The 22,175-nt window shown below is 42.9% G+C and overlaps 2 protein-coding genes across 5 annotated transcripts in view; both read right to left on the bottom strand.

The window, feature by feature from the left end:
* Positions 1-460: 460 nt before the first annotated feature.
* Positions 461-22,175, bottom strand: part of Cbfa2t2 (CBFA2/RUNX1 partner transcriptional co-repressor 2) — a 104,417-nt gene continuing 82,702 nt past the window's right edge. For 2 of the 3 annotated variants that reach the window (XM_021193442.2, XM_029536053.1), the window contains exons 5-11: positions 21,908-22,089; positions 19,997-20,250; positions 17,237-17,322; positions 13,527-13,722; positions 8,967-9,035; positions 5,044-5,234; positions 461-1,114 (exon numbers count right to left, since the gene is read on the bottom strand). In XM_021193442.2, the coding sequence (XP_021049101.1) occupies positions 818-1,114; positions 5,044-5,234; positions 8,967-9,035; positions 13,527-13,722; positions 17,237-17,322; positions 19,997-20,250; positions 21,908-22,089 (1,275 nt within the window). In that variant the 3' untranslated portion in view covers positions 461-817. The remainder of the gene's footprint in view (positions 1,115-5,043; positions 5,235-8,966; positions 9,036-13,526; positions 13,723-17,236; positions 17,323-19,996; positions 20,251-21,907; positions 22,090-22,175) is intronic. The other variant, XM_021193443.2, reaches the window with a different exon arrangement.
* Positions 2,539-4,792, bottom strand: LOC110318409 (elongin-C-like). Of its 2 annotated transcripts, XM_021193446.1 has the most exons (2): positions 4,766-4,792; positions 2,539-2,895 (listed from the first exon to the last, which is right to left on the bottom strand). In XM_021193446.1, exons 1-2 carry the CDS (start codon positions 4,790-4,792, stop codon positions 2,560-2,562), a joined length of 363 nt encoding a protein of 120 aa, XP_021049105.1. In that variant the 3' UTR covers positions 2,539-2,559. The 2 variants fall into 2 exon arrangements, with proteins under 2 accessions (XP_021049105.1, XP_021049106.1); XM_021193447.2 differs by lacking the exon at positions 4,766-4,792 and having other exon boundaries at positions 2,539-2,972.

Here is a 22,175-nt window from a genome sequence, read left to right as displayed (position 1 = left end):
ATTTTAGTTTGGCCAACATGCTCAGAAAAAAGACTAGCACAATGGCTTCATCCTCTCTCAGACCGATCCATGCGATGGAGATTATTTTTTGCACAAGCAAAATCTAGAAAAACACTGGAGTTAAGGGGCGGGTTCCAAACTAACAAAGACAACCAGGATGGAAACTCTTGTCCAAAATGATCCATGATGCTTGGGAAGATTAATTTAATTTTTTATCTTTACTAGAGATTTTACTGAAACAGTGACTTCTTTCTTGCATTTCTGAGCATCTTAACAGCTCTGAGCGGCTCAGAAAAGAGTCCCGAGTACTGCCTTTGTGCTACCCAAGTCTCTTTTAGGCCAATCAGTGTCACCCGAGGGTGGAAATGGGGCTCAAGGAACTGTCTGAAGGTAGGGGAAGGAAGGGCCTCCTCCTAAGCCTGCTACCAGTCTTTAGGTCTCAGTGTGGACAGCGGGGGTGGGGNGGGGGTGGGGAGGGGGGGCCGTAGTACTGGTGCCTGCTGGGACACTACTGACAATATGCTAATGCAAGGAGTCGGAGGGAGCTGGTGTATACACTGAGAAGGGGCTGGAAGAGGAACCTCAGGAAAGCCATGGAGGAGGCAGCTCAAGCTACTTCCTGTGTGCAGAGAACGGTACATTAGTTCTTCCAAGGACACGTGGCAAATCCCAGAGAAGCTGTGGAGTGCCTCTTGGATGCTTCCTGCCAACTTCCTTTCTTGCTGACGACCCAATAGCTACTTGTTCTAATAGCCGGCTCACTGGTGCAAGGATTCTGCCATGTGGAGGGGTCATCAGGGCAGGTGGAGTCTGTAGCTTAGAGCCCGTTGGCATCAATGGCTGTCACAGAGGCAGGTGTTGAAGACCGTGAGGTGGTAGCTGAGGTCTTGTCCAGGGCTGGGCTGGGCACGCTGCAGTCAGCAGACCTGGCTGAGCCCCGCCCTCCAGGGAGCAGTGGCCTGCTCTGGCTGTGGGGACTGTGGCCATGTAGACTCTGGCCACAGAGGCGGTGGTGCCGCTCCCAGTCCTTATGCTGGCAGAAGGAGCCACAGTAGCGAGCAATATTGCAGCCACTGCACGTCTCACTGGCTTTTCGGCCACAGTTCCAGCAGTTCTGCAAGACACAGGCATCAGTTAGTGGCTACTGACATCTTGATGGGCAGGCTTGCCACTGTCACTTGTCATCTGCATGGTACAGCAAGGACTGTGGAGCTACAGACCTATGGGCAAGTCTCTGAGGATGACCTTTAACTCTTGATCCTCCTGCTCTCCCTCCCAAATGCCAAGGTCATAGGCATATGTCACCTGGGCCCAGGTCTCACAACTACCTTCTGAAGATCATATAACCACACATGAGCTTGAACAAACATTTTCTATATCGCAATGGAGGAACCGTCTTCAATGCCTTTATTGACAATATCCGATCTTTTTTTTTCTTTTTTTTCCTTTTTCCCCTGAGACAGGGTTTCTCTGTGTAGCCCTGGCTGCCCTGGAACTCACTCTGTAGACCAGGTTGGCCTTGAACTCAGAAACCCACCTGATATCCGATCTTTTAAACTAAAACTTTTAAAAGTCCCCTTCCAGGGAACCAGGATGGATGATAAGGGAGGTGGCTATCTATGCTGGTGCCTCCTTTGTCCTCTGTGCCTATGTCCCCCACTGTTGGTCTTCTTTTTGTTGTTGTTGTTGGTTTTTTGAGACAGGGTTTCTCTGTATAGCACTGGCTGTCCTGGAACTCAGAAATCCGCCTGCCTCTGCCTCCCAAGTGCTGGGATTAAATGATTGCGCCACCACCACTGCCCAGCTTTTTTGTTTTTATTCTATTTTATTTTATTTTATTTTATTTTATTTTGGGTCTCTCACTGTTATATACAGCAGATGGGCTGAGGAGACACTGTAGTCTGTTCTCAAGGCCACTCAACCCTCGAGTCCCTGAAGTGGACTCTGGGCATTTTCTTACTCCTTGTTACATCTTATAAGAGTCAGGTAAACGACCCTGAGGCTTAGCAGAAACAGCGCCTACGAACAGTAATGCTACCACAGAATACAAGAGCCAAGAAAGGCTTCCTGGGGGCTCAAGCAGCAGCCATGAAAGCAGCATACAGTCATTAAATACACAGGTGACTGGGAACAAAGACAACATAAAAAAATGCTAGCCCTGTGCAGCCTCAGCACTGATATTAGTGATATGTGAATTATCTATACCTGAAGACTCCCAGGACCGACTGGTAAAAAAAATTTTTTTTTTTTTTTATGTATGGTGAAACTCTCAACAAGAAAGCAACTAGCCCAGCTACTTGGGAGGCTAAAATGGAGGCTAAAATTTAATTTGAGACCAGTGTGGTGAGCCATCATAAAACAAACAAAAACAAGGGCTTGAGCCAGGCTTAGTGGCTTATGCCTATAATCCCTGCATTTGGGAGATGGAAGCAGGTGATCTGGGAGCTCAAGGTGAGCCTTGGCTATATAGTGAATTCAAGGCCAGCCTACAATTAGACTATCTTTTTCTTTTTTTTTTTAAATACTGAAAAAAATTAAGTTTATTATAATTTATTTTATTTAACAATCTAGGAAGTTTGCAGCCATCAGCAGTTCTAGTGCAATTTCAGGTGCAATTGGGAATTCAGGAATTTCAGTGGAGCTGNTAGTATAGCGGACCTTGTAGGTAAAATACATGCACACTTTTGATAGCACATGTGAGGGGATCTCTCTAAAATTGACCTCNNTGGTTTCATTCTCAGCAAACTGACCTGGACCACTCAACATGGCCTTTATTGTTCCTGATGTTAATGAATGTTCTCTTTTTACAATAAATTCATGACCATCAGAAAATATTAATTTCATATACATAGCATCAGGGCCTTCACAGCCACCATAGGTTTTTTCCTCTCCATCCTTTATGTTCTTGTAAAATTCTATTTGAGCCCAGAGGAACTTTAGTATTTTCCTGGCAAGGCCGAGCCGCGGTCGACCAGTGACTTGCATCTGAAGGAAATCTAGACTATCTTTTTTTGTTGTTTTTGTTTTCAGACAGGGTTTCTCTGTGTAGCCTTGGCTATCCTGGAACTCACTTTGTAGACCAGGCTGGCCTCGAACTCAGAAATCAGCCTGCCTCTGCCTCCCAAGTGATGGGATTAAAGGCGTGCGCCACCAACGCCTGGCTACAACTAGACTATCTTAAGAACAATCCCTTGCTCCAAATAAAAAAGGCAAAATGTTTATTGTTTAGTCACGCTTCAAATTAACATTCCTTAACCTTGAGCTATAAACTTAGGTCAGTATTGTTCTGTGGTTAGTGTGTGTTTGCCAGAGACATTGGAGATGGAGACAGACCATGCCTTGTGGGAGAGGCAAGGTGGTAGGATACTCTTGTCCCTCCATCCCAGGCAAGGGAGCAGCCCGGATCTAGGGCTATATTGCAAGCCCAGAAGCTGCTGTAGGTTACATATCATAGCAAAGTCCTTATCAACTGAACAGCATCACATTGTAAACTCAGATTATCTTCCTAAAAGCTACCAGGCCAACAGACTGAGGCAGCTAAAGCGTCTGTACAGAAAACTGATTCCTTAACGATGCAAAGCCGGTGTGAAGCCAAGGTGGAAGTGGCAGGCTTCTTCCACGCCACACAGCTTATCATGAGATGGAGAAACTGCAAGTCATTCAGGAGGATTATTTATGATGAAATCTGAGCGAGTCAGCATTTCTGGTCCAATGCAAACTCAATAAAAGCTTAGGCTTTCTGTGCTTCCTTTTGATATGCAAATTTGCCAGAAGCCACGCTGGCAGGCATCTCACCAGCAGGGTACTTAGTTTGCTGCTTAAAGTTATAGTTCCTACAGTCTTAGTCCATATGTTCTAAGCTTTAAAAAAAAAAAAAAAAAAAAGAAAAGACTAAAATCAGAAGGTTAGCATAGTGGTGCATATCTGCACTCTGAGACGGAAGCAGATTGCCTTTAGTTTCCTGACCAACCTGGATTCACAGTACCGGGCCAGACTGGGCACTGTCTCAAAAAAGTTACAATCCAGGAGTTGTGATCAATTGCAGTACTTGGGAAGCAGAAAGTTAAAGTTCTATGTTTGAGGCCAGCCTAATCTACATAGCAAGTTCCAGAACAGTCAGGGATACACAAAGACCCTGTCTCAAACAAATAACACAACAACAACAACAATAACAACAACAACCACCTTGAAATTTTTAGTTGAATTCAAATATATTAGTGTAGGGCTTAATGCACTTCCCTGCAGTTCAAGCTCCTCTAGAGGCAGCTTTATCAACTTAGTCTCAAAATAAAAACAACAAAAGGCTGGGATCACACTTGCCACGTGTACCCAAGGCCCTACATTTACTCATCTGTACTGAGTCAGGGGAAGGTAGGCAGAGATATGATTGGTACTGTCATATTCTTTCTGCCTTTACATCCTTTTTTCATCTTTATGACCTACCTGCCTTCTCCTATGTGTACCAGGCACACATGAACTCTAAATTCTGTGTCAGTCTCCCAAATGGTATAATTACAAGTGTGTAACATCATGTCTGGTTCCAATTTTTCATATTTGTTTTCATTGTATCAAAGCATCCTGGGCCCTGGGTAAATTATTGGGAGGTCTACCTTATCTGTCCAGTTGGCAAATTTAGAACCAACATCTACCTAATGAGATTACTGTGAGGACCAGAAAGGAAGTGTGCATACACAGCCAGGTATCCACCTGCACACAGTGAGCTTACTACATCTATCTATAGCTGGGTATCTTCATCTGTATGTACTGAGTCTACTCTATGACTGCTAGTCATTATCACACAATGGGACAAATTTTACTTCATGGAAGCTAAAATAGTGTGTGGGATAGACTGTTATGGATACAAAAGAATAGTTTATTATTTTAGTATTATCATGAAGTAAGAAAAAAGTCTCCCAGTAATGGCTAAAAATCCCACCATCTAATTCAGGAGTGGACTATTTCTACCCAGCATCTCAGTGGCAAGCAGCAAGCTTGCTTCCCTTCAGCCACCCAGCCCAGCCTATAGCCCAGTGTAGCTCTGACCTCTGTGGACTCTTCTTGCTCATTGATGACCAGGAAAGCATCTTCTGCAGCCTGCCGTTTGACATCTGCTATGGTCTGTTCCATTCGAGCTCTCTCCGTTGCAATCACTTCAAAGGCTTTTTGCTCTGCCTCAGCTACAGCCTTCTGTACCTCTGACATGGCCTGAATTTTCACCTTATTCACAGCTTCTTCTGGAAGAAAGCAACAGTGAAATCAACTGGTAGAGAAATCTTTTCGCTTCCATCCCACAGCATTGGTGGAGTGGACAGTGGGGGGGAGGAGGTAGGGTTTGATAGGTTCTCACTATATAGCCTAGGCTGGTCTCAAATTTGTCACAATCCTAATTCTGCTTCCAAGAAGTGAGATTATTTATAGGTATATGTCAACACGCTCAGCTAGCTAACCATAGTACTGCTAAGGAAAATAGTAAAACAAGATGTGCACGGATGAATGTGAAGCATACACTCACATTATTCCTACAACAGGCTCACCTAGTCATGCTGGGATGACATTGGTAAGTAGACACCATCTATCCTTCTGTATGGGATCAAGTACCCCGATGGCTTAGATGCCTTATGTCAAAATAAGAGACTGGAGTTTCAAGGACAAAGGTTGTTAACTGTACAAGAGCAAGAGGATCAAAAGGTGTTTTCAATATTTGATTTCCTAAAGGAAATGTGAACTTCTAAAATTGTATACAATGAGAAAGAAAGCACCTGGAAAAGGGGGCATGGCTCAGTTGAGAGAAGCAGCTCTGAATGTATAAAAGGGGTACTCAGGAGCTGAGGAGTTGGGGTAGTCTAGGTGCGGTGGTACAGGACAAAGGCAGCTTTATGCGATGAACAGCACAGAGAGCAGGGAAGGGGGGGCTGGGAGGCACCCAGGTGCAACACAGACTGCTTAGTTCAGATCCCCCTCCCTCCCTAACCCACCTTGTCTGGTTGAAGACAATCCAAATGACAAGAGTTTTAGCCATGAGAATGTGAATCTAAAACATCTTTAAGTCCATCAGGAAACACAATCTAGACCCCAAGGGGATCCCTAACAGCTTTGCTCTTTCATATACAGCACAGCATCAGAGCAGCATTAAATTGTTCTAGGCTGTGTTAGAACTTCTTATAGTACAGATCCCACCCAGAGGTCAAGGACTCCTGACTTCTATCTGCACAACCCTTTGACTGCCCCGCTCCCCCAAGGTTCATTTTGGATCCATAGCTTAAGGATAAATTAGCTAAAAACAAAACAGAAACAGGGCTGTGTATTTGTCACTACAAATTTGGAATTTTGGTTTCTTTAAAAACAAAGAACTATTATAAGAATGTTTTCATTTTAATCCCAGGTGTGGGGATATTGGGCTGCTTTGGACTATCTGAAGCACCTGACTATGATCTGCCTCATTCTCTAGGAGATGTGTACTTTTGCCAGCTACAGATAGTTTCTGTGACTGTGTGAGTTTGAAATTCTAGAGCTCAAAGGGTATATAAATGCTGGAGCCTCGAGAGGCAGTGTGGCTGGTTGTTGGTCACTTAGGGAGGCTGGCAGCAATTTGTAGTAGTCGTGCTCAAAGGAGAAACAAGAAGAAAGAAATGAGACTCAGGAATCTTTCTCTCCCTCTATCCTTTAATTCCAGCACTTGGATGACAGGGGCTGGCTGAATTCGACCCCTAACCCTGAGTTCCACACCAGCCAGGGCTGCCAGAGACATCCTGTCTGAAAAAACCAAGACCAAGACCAAAATCAAATCAAAGCAAAATCATACTCTGCACAGCTACCTTACTAAAGGCTGTCCATGGCCACAGGGAACACTGTAGCAGAGTGAGGGCTTAGACCTGGAAAGGGTGGACATCTACCAGCCTATAAAGGTAGGTCTCAAGCAGTCAGTCAGTAGTTCTAAGGTTCTTTTTTTATTTATTTTATATGAGTACACTGTAGCTGTCATCAGACACACCAGAAGAGCGCATCAGATCCCATTACAGATGGTTGCGAGCCACCATATGGTTGCTGGGAATTGAAGTCAGGACCTTCAGAAGAGCAGTCAGTGCTCGTACCCGCTGAGCCATCTTTCCAACCCAGTCATAAGGTTCTATGTATCATAATCTTTTCCCTTCAGTGTGAATTTGTACTATTCTACCTTATTTTTAAAAACACTTTTCTCATTTCTAAGAGTATTTCCAAACTGTTTTATATGGTAAGAATAGCCTCATCAACTTAGTAAAACAATGTTTCAAGCCCCCCTCCCCCCCCAGGACTAGGATATAGTTGGGTGGAGACCTTCAAAGCATACTCAAGAGCCTGCATGTAGTCACTATGGTAACTATGTGTGCTGCCAGAGAGACCTAACACAGTAAACATCTTTCAGCCCTAGAATAGTCTTGAGTAAGCTAGAGCAAGAAAAGAAAAAGGAGCTGAAGAGATAGCTTGGTGGTTAAAAGCACTTACTGCTCTTGCAGAGGACCCAGGTTCAGTTCCTAGCATTCACATGATAGCTGACAACTGCCTGTAATTCCAGCTTGAGATCTGTGGTGGTTTGAATTCGAATGGCCCCTATTAGAATATTTGGTCTCCAGTTGGTAGAACTATTTGTGAAGGATTAGGAGGTGTGGCCTTGGGAGGGTGTGTCACTGGGATGGAGGTGGGCTCTGAGGATTCAAAACACTCTAGGTTCTCAGTGCTCTGGTATGTTCTCGTTCTCCACCTCTCCCTCTCTCCATCTCTCCCCCTCCTTCCAGCATGAGGTAAGCTCTCAGCTGTTGCTGCGACTGTCTTTGCTCAGCAACCATGGACTCTCTAACCCTCTGAAACCAAGTTATTAAATGCTTTCTTATATGTTGCCTTACTCAAGGTGTTTATCATAGCATTAGAAAAGTAACTAAGACGGATCCCATACCCTCTGCTGGCCTTTGCTGGCTCAGTGTACATGCAGTACACATATACTTATGCAGGCTCACACACATTAGCTTAAAAACAAATCTGTTTGGAAAAAACAAAAGTAAAAGAGCAAAGGTGTTAATGAGCTGGGTCAAGCTCAGAGTCGAAGCTACAGAGATCTATGGAAATGCTCGGTGGATATAGTGCCTGCCATGTTAAGTAATAAGCTCTTGGATCTACAGAACCCACAGAAAGTTGGATGTGGAAGTATGCATCTAACCATCCCAGTATTCCATAGGAGATGGAAAGTGGAAACAGAATTAATTATAATTATCCTGGCCAACTAGCCTGTTGTTCAAAGCTGCAAACAAGAGACATGTTTAAAAAGGTAGAGATCAAGAGCTGACACTGCAGATGCCCTGTTCTCTACACTGTGGTACCCAAACACAACAAAACTTAAAACACAACAAACAAACCAAAAGCTGGGCAGTGGTGGTGCACGCCTTTAATCCCAGCACAAAAGAGGCAGGTGGATTTCTGAGTTTGAGTCCAGTTTGATCTACAGAGTGAGTTCCAGGACACCCAGGGCTATAAAGAGAAACCCTGTCTTGAAAAACAAACCAAACCAAACAAACAAAAAAACCAACCAACCAACCAAAACAAAACAAAAAAGCCCCAAAACATAATTAAGCAAGTGTGGTGGCAGGGTGAACATATTATGATATTAGCCAGGAAACGTCCAACTTCTGTCAAAATGAAGGAAGAGCTAGGTATTGAGTATTTCAATGGAAGATAGTATAAGGATGTGAAAAGACCTGGAGGGAACCATTCCAAACTCAGGATCAAACTCTGATCCTGCAAGGATCAGACATGCAGTCCCGCCCAAGAGACATAGTCAGCCAGGGGGTGAGCAGGAGAAGCCAACAATTCCATAAGGAGGACACTGTGGACAACTGAAAGTCGGGCTACAAACTTTTCCCTAGTATATAGGTTCCCAGCATGCATCAACTAGTAAGTACAGACAGCCTATAGCAGACACACACACACACACACACCTGTTTTCTTCCAAAACTCCACAGGCACATATCCTGTTGCTGGTCTACTGGTGAATTCCCGCTGAGAATCTACACAAGAGAGATAACAGAGAAAGGTGTCAGAAGCTGCTTTAATCAGTATTCAAAACCCAAGTTCTCATATATGCTAGGCAATCCTCTGACAGTAATCCCTAGCCCCGAGACAAGATTTTCAATTAAGACACAAGTTTGAATCAAACTTCTTTTACTGCCTAGACGCAGATAAGTATGCTTGCTTGATGTAAAACGTATTCAGAATAAGAGCTAGCTTCAAATTATGAAACAGTACACTAAACTTGTATCTAAGTATATATAAGTATGATGAATTTAACATTTCTTATGGTAGCTGACTTAGCTGACCAGACATACCAGAAGAAGGCGTCAGATCTCATTATGGGTGGTTGTGAGCCACTATGTGGTTGCTGGGATTTGAACTCGGGACCTTTGGAAGAGCAGTCAGTGCTCTTACCCACTGAACCATCTTGCCAGCCCGGGAACTTTCTTTAAATATGAACTTAGAAATTTTGTGAGACAACACTAATAGATTGGTTCATGTGCCTACAAGAAAAGTCAAAGATAACTGGCAAAAAGAAAGCATGTCTACAATATTATCTTTCTAAATTCTATGATCTGGGCTTTTTTAGAGGCTGGGGATAAAGTTTCAGTATGTCACAATTCAGAGGGTCTTCAAACTAAAATTCATCCTGCCTCAGCTTCAAAGTGCTTTTGCATGACATTTAGATAGTACAATTACTTATAAAATAGCATTTAACTGGGTGTGGTAGTACATGCTTTTAATTCCTTATGAAGGAGGCAGAGACTGGCAGATCAATTTGAGTTTGAAGGCAGCTTGGTCTATATAAATAGTTCCAGACTAGCCAGGGCTACACAGTAAGACCTGCCTAAGAAACAACAACAACAACAACACTTAAAAAACAGTGTCTGGCCTACATAGCAACCAGGACTATATAGTGAGACCCTGTCACATACACAAAAAGTGACAGATGGCTCAATGGGTGGCTGCTTGCCATGCAAACTTGATGAACTAAGTAAGATAAATGGAGCTCAAATAAAGGAGAAGCAAAGAATCAACTCCCAAAGTGTTTCTCTGACCACTGTAAGTACATTATGGCACAGGTACCCACAAACATCAGGCAGGCATATAATCATGCACATATATGATATTTTAAATAACAAAAACCTAACAAAAAGTATTTTGAGACACGGTCTAAGTAGCCCTGAATTTCCTAGAACTCTCCAAGTAGACTAGACTGTCCTCTCTCTGCCTCCCGAGTGCAGGGATTAAAGTTATGTGCACCACCATGTCAGCAAAGTCTTTTTTATTTCTTTCATTAAGCAACTTATATTTGATTTTCATCATGTGAATATGAGTCTGCAAGAGTGCAAAAGCCTGCCTAGGTGAGATTTTGTGAGGCTGTACATTACAAGTGGTTGTGAGCCACTCAAAGTCTTGCCCAGGATTTCTGCCCTCTGGCAAGAGCAGTTTAGTGTTCTCAACTGCTGAACCGTTGCTTCTTTCTTTTCTTTTTTTTCTTCTGTGTAACAGTCCTGGCTCTCCTGGAAGTTAACTATGTACACCAGGCTGTTCTCCAGTTCACAGAGATCTGCCTATCTTTGCCTCCTGGGTGCTGGGATTAAAGGCATGCACCTCCAATGCCTGGCATTGAGCCATCTCTTCAGCGCCTACCCAACCAAGTTTTCCCTTCTTTCTCTCCCCTTCCTTTCAGATACGGTAGGGTCTCATGAAGCCCAGGCTAATATCGAACTTCTGAAACTCATCTCTACCTAACAAATGCAGGAATCCCAGGTGTGCATTAAGACCATATTTATTTGGAGCTAGAGATTAAGCCCAGGGCTCAGTGCATCTTAAGTAAACACTGTGTCAACGAAGCTATATCCCAGACAAATGACACAATTTAAATCAGACATGTTGGTAATTTTCTCAAAATTTTAATACAAGCCACTGGGATCCATGAAGCACTAAATCTACAGTAACTGGAATTTATCATACAAATTGTCTTCATTTTGAAAGGGGGGTGCTAGTAACATTACAACAGGTCATAAAAACAAATAAGAACTGTTGCAGGCATATTAGACAAAATCGTTATCCCAGCTAGACCCTCAAGTTAAGGGTGGTTTGTGCGGAGCAGTGAGTCCTGTCATCCTGCACTCTGCTACCTCAGCTGGACACACACACACTCAGGGATGAGCATATGTGAGTAATGTTGAACTTCAAGCAAGAAGGATCCATGTTGCTGCAGGGAATCTTTGCAAGCATTCAGATTTGTAAGGGTTACCTGATAATTAGCCTCCACTGGTTTTGAAGTTGTTTTTTTTTTTGTTTGTTTTAAAGATTTATTATTATACATAAATACACTGTAGCTGCCTTTAGATACACCAGAAGGCATCAGATCTCGTTATGGATGGTTGTGAGTCACCATGTGGTTGCTGAGAATTGAACTCAGGACCTTTGGAAGAGCAGTCAGTGCTCTTACCCACTGAGTCATCTCTCCAGCCCCGGTTTTGAAGTTTTTAATCAAAGTTTTGTGATTGTGTCTGTGTCTATATGTAAATTGTTTGTTTTTTCATGTCCTAGATCATCTCAGATAAAATAGAACAACTGATAGCTGGCTCAAGAGCCATGCCTGTCAATGAGGAGAGAGTGGCAGCCTTTAGCTATTTAGGATAGGATACACATTATTAATGCTGGCATTTCCTCTAAATTTTCTTCCAGTCCTTTTGAGACTAACAGCTGTCTCGCACGGAAAATGCTAGCACTGAAATAAGAAATTCACTCCTTGATGAACATTTGGGGACTTTAAGTGGGTGGGAGGAGAGTGTGATCACAGATGGCCTGTCACTTAGCTGTGCCTTTTGGATAGGGCATTTGTTCAGCTTCTGGGGAAAGTGATAGAACATTTTGGGGGGGATATCTCTGGCTTCCTGGATGTACCCGCTCATCTCTGATGCTTCAATATGAATAACCTAGCTTTGTCTAAGCTAGTCTTTTGAAGGCAGCCTCTAGGTAGTGGAGGGTAACTGGGAAAAGAAAGCAAAGTGGAATATGGTGAACACAACCATCAAAGCAAGAAGGAATATGGTGAACACAACCATCAAAGTAGCTAGGTGTGATGTGACATACACAGTACTCTTTTCTTTCTCTCTTACTGATCTTTTGTACTGCTGGGCTGAAGCCTGGCCACTGCTCAGGTGGTCAAGTGTTCATCATTAGGATACATCTAGTCACCAAAGTTCAGATGTCATCTATTGTTTTCTGGTTACTAATCTTCTCCTTTGGAGCCTAAATTTCTCCTCCTCATGGTAGGGTACAAAAGCTCTAGCCTGTGAGCACCCCCTACCAAAGCTTTCTAGACTGGGATTGGACATAACAATTTGCTGTGGGCTGTAATCTCAGCAAAGGCAGGCTGAGGCAAGTTTACGTCAGTGCTATGGAGTGAGAAACATCTCGAAAACCAACCCAGAAGCTCGTGTCTCTAGCTGCATATGTAGCAGAAGATGGCCTATTCGGCCATCACTGGGAAGAGAGGCCCCTTGGTCTTGCAAACTTTATATGAACCAGTACAGGGGAACGCCAGGGCCAAGAAGTGGGAGTGGGTGGGTAGGGGAGCAGGTAGGGGGGAGGGTATAGGGAACTTTTGGGATAGCATTTGAAATGTAAATAAAGAAAATGTCTAATAAAAAAAAAAAAAAAAAAAAAAAAAAGAAAACCAACCCAGAAAATGAACAACAAAACCAAGCCCAACAATATCAAAACTGTTTGAATGTATGCCTGTGTGATAATATAGGAAGAGGATCCTGCCTCATCATCTAGAGAAGAAATTCTGCAGCACAGCCAAAACCACCAAGCACTCAGGCCATCCTTGGTTTCCTCATCCAGTCTGTTATAATTCAACTGCAATGATACAACCACAAGATACAGGATCCAGAAGCTGGTTAGCAAAAATGTGCAATTCTCCAGTGTCTAGAGAAATCCTGTGCCCCCTTTCCCAGACCTTGTGTTTTGCATCTCTTTATGTGTATCCTTTTTAAACACATAAGCTTGCTTCCCTGAGCCTGTGAGCAGCGTGAGCAAACCTTATGGAAGGAATTATGGGAAGCACAGTCGATAGCCAGCAGGTGAGAACATGAACACACACTGGGTGAAGAATACTGAATCTTGTAAGTTGTCCTCTGACCTACACACACACCCTAATGTGTGTGTGTTGTTTTTTTAAAGTAAACATAAATAAAGGAGCTGGTGGAAGGAAATAGTCTCTCCACAAACACCACACACCCACACCCACACAATAAGTGTAGTTGGGCAAGGTGGTACAAATCCTTTACTCCAGCACTTGGGAGCCTGAGGCAGGAGGCTCAAGTCCAGCTTAAACTACATAGTAAGAGGCTCAAAAACCAAACCAAACCAAACCAAACAAATGCCACCCAACAAACAAAAACATAAAACTCAGTCTAGGTGGAATGGAAGCTGCTGTTTTTTCTATGTTCCCTCTCTATATTTACCGTTGCTGAGAGAATCTGTACTCCCGGGGCTGTGCTGCCTAGAGACCAACTCAGTCCCAGTTTTCCTCAACTCTGTATTTTCATTAAACCGCCGTTTCCAATAGTTGAGTTCTTCACGGTCAGATTCCTGACAGCGCCTCAGAACTGCCATGGAGCGCCTCGTTTTCTCTACCATTTCCATGATGCAATTCAGGGCCTGAAACAGAGAGACGGGAGCAGAGATGAGATGAGAAATTGAATAAGGAACACTAAAATCAAGGATGGGTAACAACTGGAAGGAGGGAAAACAGAGTTCGCAGATTTTACAACTGTAGGAAGAAAGTTTACATTTAAAAGTCATTATTATACATTGTTTTTAAAATTAGATTTATTTATTTTTAGAGTGTTTTATCTGCACAAATAAATATATATGCTAATATGTGTGCCTGGTGCCCTTAGAGATCAGAAGGGATAGAATTCTTTGGAACCAGAGTTACTGATGGTTGTGAGCTACCATATGGATGCTGAGAAGCAAACTCAGGTCTTCTACAAGAGTAGCCAGTGCTCTTAACCACTGAGTTGCCTCTTAGACCTTGTTACTTACATAGACAACTATCTTTTCCTATCCATATAGGTATTGGTTCCAGGGACACTAAAAGTCACAAGGGTTCCAAGTACCTTACATAAAATGTATGGTACTTGCATATAACTTATGCACAATTAACCACATACCCTTTTGTTTTGTTTTTTTGAAGACAGGGTTCCTCTTGAAGTACCAGCTGTCCTGGAACTCACTCTGTAGACAAGGCTGGCCTCAAACTCATATAGATCCACTGCCTCTGTATGCTTCTGGAGTGCTGGGATTAATGACATACACCACCACTCCCAGCCAAGACTTTTTAAAAAAGGATTGTTTATTTTGTGTATATTAGTGCTCTATCTGCATGTATACCTACACATATACCTGCATGTATGCCTGCATGCCAGAAGAAGGCATTAGATCACATTATAGATGGTTGTGAGCCACCATGTGGTTGTTGGGAACAGAACTCAGGTCTGATAGAAAAGCAGCCAGCGGGCCGGAGAGATGGCTCAGCGGTTAAGAGCACTAGCTGCTCTTCCAGAGGTCCTGAGTTCAATTCCCAGCAACCACATGGTGGCTCACAACCATCTGTAATGGGATCTGATGCTCTCATCTGATGTGTCTGAAGACAGCTACAGTATACTCACAATACATAAAATAAATCTTTAAAAAAAAGAAAGAAAAAAAGAAAAGCAGCCAGCAATTTGAGCTATCTAAACTACTGAGCCATTTCTCCAACCTAAGACTTTTTAAAAATCATTAGGTTCTGTAATCTAGAAGTGACTCAAGTTTATGGGTAGCTGGGTGGTAGGTGGTACACACCTTATACAAAGCACCTGGGGGGCAGAGGCAGAGGCAGGGAATCTTCATGAATTCGAGGCCAGTCTGATGTAAATAGCAGGTTTTAGGACAGCCAGGGCTGTTTCATAGAGAAACCTTGTCTCAAAAAAACCCACACATACCCAGACACAAACAAACAAACAAAAGTCTTTATATGGGCCAGCAAGATGTCTCAGTAGGTACTGAGTACTTGCTCCCCTTTGGAATCCACAGGATGGAGGAAGTTTTATGGCCTTCATACTCATTGTGTCACAACCATACTACCACATACACATACACGCAAAGTAAGTTAAGACTCTGCTCGATGAGTAAAGGAACCTCTCACCATGTCTGAGTACCTGGTAATGTTAGATAAAGCTTAATGTTTTTATAACAATGCATCCTGGAGCTGGAAAGATCGTTCAGTGATTAAGGGAATTTGCTGCTCTTGCAGAGGAGCCTGGCTCAGTTCCCATCAAACTTACTGGGTGGTTTGCCACTGCTTATATCTTTAATCTCAAAGGATCTGACTTGCTTTTCTACTCTGTGCCCTGCATCCCCACAGGAACTATCTGAGGTAAGAACTAGGGTCAGATGATGATGATGATGATGGACCAGGGTCAGCTACCACTCAAGAAGGAAAGGCCACAATATACAATTTTAAAATCAAGGCTAAGGGATGCTCTATTCTGATGGGAAAAAGAACATGAGCATATAGTCTACTTAACTCTCCATGGGCTACATCCTCTGATAAACACTTTCCATACTTTACAAATAAGGCCAGTCTTTTTTTTTTTTTTTTTAAAGAGAAAGATTATATTATTTTAGTATGTGTGTGGTTTTTGTGTGTCTGCTTGCATACAATCCATGGCCCAAGAGTGGAAGTCGGAGGACAATGTGTGAGAATTGGTTCTTTCCCTCCACCATGTGGGTCTTAGGGATCGAACTCTGTTCTCTAATTTGACTGCCTTTGTCCACTGAACCTTTTTTTGGAGGTGGGAGGGTGGGGGAGCAGGGGGAAGGAAAGAGAAATCAAGGCTAAAAGAAGTCAAGTAACTTACCCCGCTCTCAAAGGCAGTAAGTAGAAAAGCTGAAACTTTAGATTTAACCATCTAGTACCTGGGCTCTTGGTTAAGGAACTGTCAAGATCAGACCACCACTAAGACGAGGGAGCTACTCTACAGTCCTTCACCAAACCAACTTCTATTAAAAAGTCATGCTCAGGGCTGGAGAGATGGCTCAGTGGTTAAGAGCACCGACTGCTCTTCCAAAGGTCCTGAGTTCAAATCCCAGCAACTACATGGTGGCTCACAACCATTCGTAATGAGATCTGACGCCCTCTTCTGGTGCATCTGAAGACAGCTACAGTGTACTTACATATAATAATAAATCTTAAAAAAAAAAAAAAAAAGTCATGCTCAGCTAGGAATGGTGGCGCACGCCTTTAATCCTAGCACTTGGGAGGCAGAGGCGAGCAGATTTCTGAGTTTGAGGCCAGCCTGGTCTACAGAGTGAGTTCCAAGACAGCCAGTGCTAAACAAACAAACAAACAAACAAAAGTCATGTTCACTTCAAGCACCCAAGAACTACTGGTAGTATTTAAGAATTAAGATCTTCCAAAGCCACACAGAAAAAGCCTGACTTGAAAAACTGGATGCAGCCGGGCGTGGTGGCGCACGCCTTTAATCCCAGCACTTGGGAGGCAGAGGCAGGCGGATTTCTGAGTTCGAGGCCAGCCTGGTCTACAAAGAGAAACCCTGTCTCCGAAAAACCAAAAAAAAAAGAAAAAAAGAAAAAAAAAAGAAAAACTGGATGCTGTGGTGCATGCCTGAATAGAAAAGTAAAAAATAAAAAGGGGGGGGGGGGATGATTCAGTGTGTAAAGGGTGCTTCTTGCCAAGTCACATGAGCAAATATCTGTCCTCTTCCTCCTCCTCCTCCTTCTTTTTTGAAAGATTTATTTTATATATGTGAGTACATTGTTGCTGTCTTCAGACACACCAGAAGAGGGTATTGGATCCTGTTACAGATGGTTGTGAGCCACCATGTGTTTGCTAGGAATTAAACTCAGGATCTCTAGAAGAGCAGTCAGTGCTCTTAACCTCTGAGCCATCTCTCCAGCCCTAATATCTGTCTTCTTAATCTTTACATTCATGTCAAGGTATGTGCAGCAATGAGCATGGATGCAAGCAAGCAGGATACACAGATACACACCAAATCCACGAACCACAAAAACAAACAAACAAACAAACAAACAGAAAATGTGACATAAACCATAAAGATTTAAAAGTAGAAAGGACTTGGGGAAATTAAACAGGCTAGGTTCTTACATGGTCAAGGTGTTTCCATTCATCAGCCCACTCCCTTTCTGTCAAACGGTGGTCTACCAACTCATCTTGATAGCCTCCATTGAGACCTATTTATTAGAAACAAGAAATCACATTTAAAACCAATGAATACTAACTAATAAAGAGCTAGTACTCAGATCAAATAATTCCAGGGATTGGAAATATATATAGTTTGGTATCTATTAAATAGAAATAGGAAATATATATAGTTTGGGTATTCTATTCCCAGTACTTGTGGAAATGTCTCCTAAACTCTTAACAATTCACTTATAATGACCAATATCACAAAAGAAAATCAATCACAAGATGCAACAGGTTATATCAGGAAAAAAAGAAGACAGTTCATAAGCACGAAGACAGCGAAGCTTCTAAGTATTCAGGAGTCACACCTTTTTCCACTAGTCACATAGTATTTCACAGTCAACATTCTAGAAGATAAAATAGCATAAATAGTCTGTTGAGTTTGATGTTGTCATGGCTTCAATAAGAATGGGCACCACAGGCACACATATTTGAACTCTTTAGTCACCAGAGAGCAACACTATTTGAAAGAATTAGGAGGTGTAGCCTTGTAAGAGGAAGTATGTCACTGTAGGTAGGCTATGAAAAAAGCCTGAGCCAGGGTCAGTAGCTCTCTTCCTGGTGCCTTTGGATCTATATATAGACCTTTTCCAGCACCATGTCTGCCTGCTTGCTGCCATGCTGATAAGGGACTAAAGGTCTCAAACTGTAAGCAAGTCCCAATTAGATGCTTTCTTGTATAAGAGTTGCTGTGATCACAGTATCTCTTCATAGTAATATAACACTGACTAAGACTACATTGTAGCACACATTTATAAAGTAGAGGTAGGAGAATTAGAGTTTGCCCTACAACTGTGGTACTCGAAACCTTATATTTTTCATTGCTACCTTCTAGAATAGCTATGCCTAAGTACTAGTACTTTTTATTGTAAATCCTTTTTAATGTGTTACATAGACTACTGACCCTAAAATTATGGATCTAAGATATTCCATAGTGTCCATAGATTTCATTTTTGGAGAATAACAGGCAGTGGACTTATTGATGCAATTGGGGGTGAAAGCAAGTGATGGTTTGATGAATGAGAACCAGTATAAATCGGGCAGACATTTCTAAATGGGTCTAGGGAAAACAAATCTTTGATGAGACTGGTGGAGTCATCATAGAAGGTAACCAGCAGTCTTTTTCAAGTTACACTTCCACATGTAAATACAGCTTTTCCTAAATGAATTAGAAATACAAGAAAAATCTATCAAAACAGTTATCCCTAGCTTTCACTATTTTTCTCTCTAATGAACAAAAACTGTATATGAAGAAGTAAATGAAAGCATAATTCTGTTTTTTTTTTTTCCTTTTTTTTTTTTCCCCTGAGACAGGGTTTCTCTGTGTAGCCCTGGCTGTCCTGGAACTCACTCTGTAGACCAGACTGGCCTCGAACTCAGAAATCCACCTGCCTCTGCCTCCCAAGTACTGGGATTAAAGGCATGGGCCACCACGCCCAGCGAAAGCATAATTCTTAAAATAATTTAATATTACTATTGTTGTTGTATCTTTATGTGCATCATGATGACACATGGAGGTTAGAGAACAACTATCTGGAGTTCATTCTCTTTAGGAATCAAACTCAGGTCCCCAGGCTTAAAAGGCAAGTGCCTTTATTCACCTGGCCATCTTGCTGTGCATCCCCATCCCCAAGCCTGGTTTTTTAACAGCTGAAGAAAGAGTCATGGGAGAATAAGAACTGGATACCACAGTTGCTTTGATCTTCTCTGTATGAAGAAATTAATGATTGTCAGACTTTCTGGAAAGACTGAATCAAATAATGTAGTATAGCTGAGACTCAGTAAATGCATGGAGACAAATCTCTCATAGCCTTCACCATTCAGTAAGAGCTGCATGCTGCCTGAGGCCCTGCTGAGGTTTGTGCCTTGGAAGGTGCTAGTTAGCCTAAGTCAGAATGAGAGAGAGAGTCACCGTGTTACACAAGGTACCACTAAAAAAAGGAATGTAAAGGAAACCCTACAAAATGGTAGCCTCTTGTGTGTGTGTGTGTGTGTGTGTGTGTGTGTGTTTTTTTTCTTCTGCCAGATAGATGCTGAACAGTTAGACTCCAGAAGAGAATGTGACAAAAGCTCTTTTCAAAATTGATCTCAAATTAGGACTCTCTAGGTTTTTTTCTGTTTTAAAATGAAGTGTTTATTCCTAAATTTAATAGTTACACAGTCCCATGCTTCAGGCATTTCAAACCTAGCAAAAGAGCAGAGATGGTAGCGTTATCTTCATTCATTTCAGAATTCTTTTCACAACTTATTACTCTCAGGCTCAAGAGCCTAAGCAATTTCCATTAGATTACACAGGTAGAGCCAAATAAGCTGCGTCAGACCTGGCATTCATGTAGAGCAAACTAGCCTCCAACTTGGGGTAACCCTCCTGTCTGCTAATAAGTGTGCTACCATGCCCAGCCCTTTCATTAATCTATTATTTATAGCACAAGCTACCCACAAATTCCTTAGGCAGCTGAAGATGACTGTAAGCCAATCATTCTGCCTCAGCCTTTATAGTATTGGAATCAGAAGTATGTGCCACTATATCCAGCTACATAACATCATCTTATCAACAGAAAAAAGGCAATGATGATATTATTTGGCTCTATCACTGAACAGAAAAGCAATCTGTGAATTCCCTCCAGATTAAAGCATTACCATGGGGCTGAGATCACTTACTAAGATTGTGGTGCCTCTCACGGACTTCTCGGTGTTCTAGCATCTTGTTTGGTTCCCGATACAGGTGAGAAGTTGCAATGTCTTCTAGTGTATAGTGCTGAAGAGGTGGTGGAGTAGGATGGAACTGGCCCCCAGGATTCATAAGGGGAACAGTGAGGGCGGGACTGTGCCGAGGAGCAGGGCTGATAGTACACACTCTCTTGGCAGGCGGTTCAGGAGGAACTGTATCTCTTTCAAAATTATTCTCGTCCCTCCTGTAGAAGAAACTGAAGTGCTTATAGGAGCCTGTCAAGAAGTGTTCATGTTAACATCCCCACGAGTCTCGGAATAGTTGTTTCTTCCCAGAGTCTCACCTCCCTTTAGATGCTATGAAACCTGGAACCCTCTAGAGCACTAAGTTTTATTCTATTCACTTTCCAAAGCACGAAGACAGCTATTTTTCTGAAAAGTGCTTCATACTGTTATACTCCCAGCCCATCAGCCCTTCTTACAGCTGTCAGCCAAACTAGAGATCTGACTTTTGGGCCTCTTCTGGTGTGTGTTCCTATACCTAGAGGCAGGAACCAAACTGTCTTCAGGCTAAACACAATTCGTAAATGCTTCTTTATTCTAGCATGAAGACAGGCCAAATTCACCCCTAAGTAGGTAGGCAGAACCAGATAACCATGACACAGGAAAGGAGAAACTGAATGGGACAAGAACTGAGAAAGTTTAGGAATGCAGAAGGTCAAATTTCTGACTATGGAGGTGATTTGCTGGGAAGAAAGGCTGCCTCTATGACTCAGTATGGGTTTTAGTAACACAGCTTCAACTGTAATAAGCCTTCTATTGCTGTTCAATATTGCTTCCTCGACAACTTATACACTATTGTGGCAGCCACTTTATCCTACTTCCTGACATGCTAGTCATAAAATCCTTAGAGTCTTCCAAGTGCTAAGTCTAAGAAGCCAACTGTAGGCTGGCAACTACTAGGTAGCTTCAGGATTGGGGCTGGTTATGGGAAGGACCAAGGCAGACTAACACTATCCACCCCTAAGGGAGGGGAGGTGATTGAAGGTTAAGTCCATCATGAGTTAGCCGTTTTCAATCACACCTATGGAATGAAGCAGACAAGACAAGAATTTCTGAAGAGCTGAGTATGTGTGGCATTTCTTTGGAGATGGTGAGACAACTACCAGGAGAGGACAGATCCACTCCACATACCCAGTGCCACTCTGTGACTTGCCTTTGCCTACTGCTCATCAGTATCCTATGAACACATCCTTAATCATTAGCCAGCTAATGTTCCTGAGTACTGTGAAACAATGAATAATTAAACAATACTGAGGAGCTCAATTCAGCCCAGCAGTGGTGCTACACATTTAATCCCAGCACTCAGGAGACAGAGGCAGGCGGATCTCTGTGAGTTTGAGGATGACCTGGTCTACAGAGTAAGTTGCAGGATAGCCAGGGTTACACACAGAAACCCTGTCCTGAACCCTACTTCCACCAATAGAAGCCCAATTTAGAGATCATTCAGAAACAGCCTATGAGAAAAAAGCAGAGGGGGCACAGTTGTTTGACAGGGCAGTATTCACAAAACCTGACACTTGTCATTGGCTTAAGGGAGAGGACAATACTGGGAGCTAAGTCTTCAACCTGTGGCGTCAGCTATATCTCAAGATAGAGAACAACAAGAGTAAAGGACGACTGACTAATGACTGCTCTTCTTCCACTTCTGGGACAGTGAACCTGTCTAAACTCTAGGGCAGAGGTCCTCAAAAGGAATGTACAGTCAACGGAAGAGTTGTTGGGACAAAGGAACACTAATCTTGGAAAGTCTAAGACATTGTCGACAACCCAACAACTAAACCCTCTTTTTTAAAGCTGAGTGGCTCCAGAAAAAACAAAACAGACCTCTTCTCTGCTCACCTTTCCGGACTGGGCCTCTTTCCATTTCCATGAACCTCCATGAGCAGTTCAGAAGAGTCAGCAGGAGACGCAATACTGGTGTTGAGCAGAAGGTGCTCATGCTGGGCCAGGTACTGGGACGGGGTCTGCTTGGCAGCCCGGGCACAGTGCAGCAGTTCTCGCTGCAGCAGGGGCAGGTTGGCCTTGAAAAGAAAGAGGCGAGCCGGGCGTGGCGGCGCACGCCTTTGATCCCAGCACTCGGGAGGCAGAGGCAGGAGGATTTCTGAGT

The sequence above is a fragment of the Mus pahari genome, chromosome 3, assembly GCF_900095145.1.
Source record: "Mus pahari chromosome 3, PAHARI_EIJ_v1.1, whole genome shotgun sequence".
NCBI lineage: Eukaryota > Metazoa > Chordata > Mammalia > Rodentia > Muridae > Mus > Mus pahari.
This window is presented reverse-complemented; position numbering and strand designations above follow the sequence as displayed.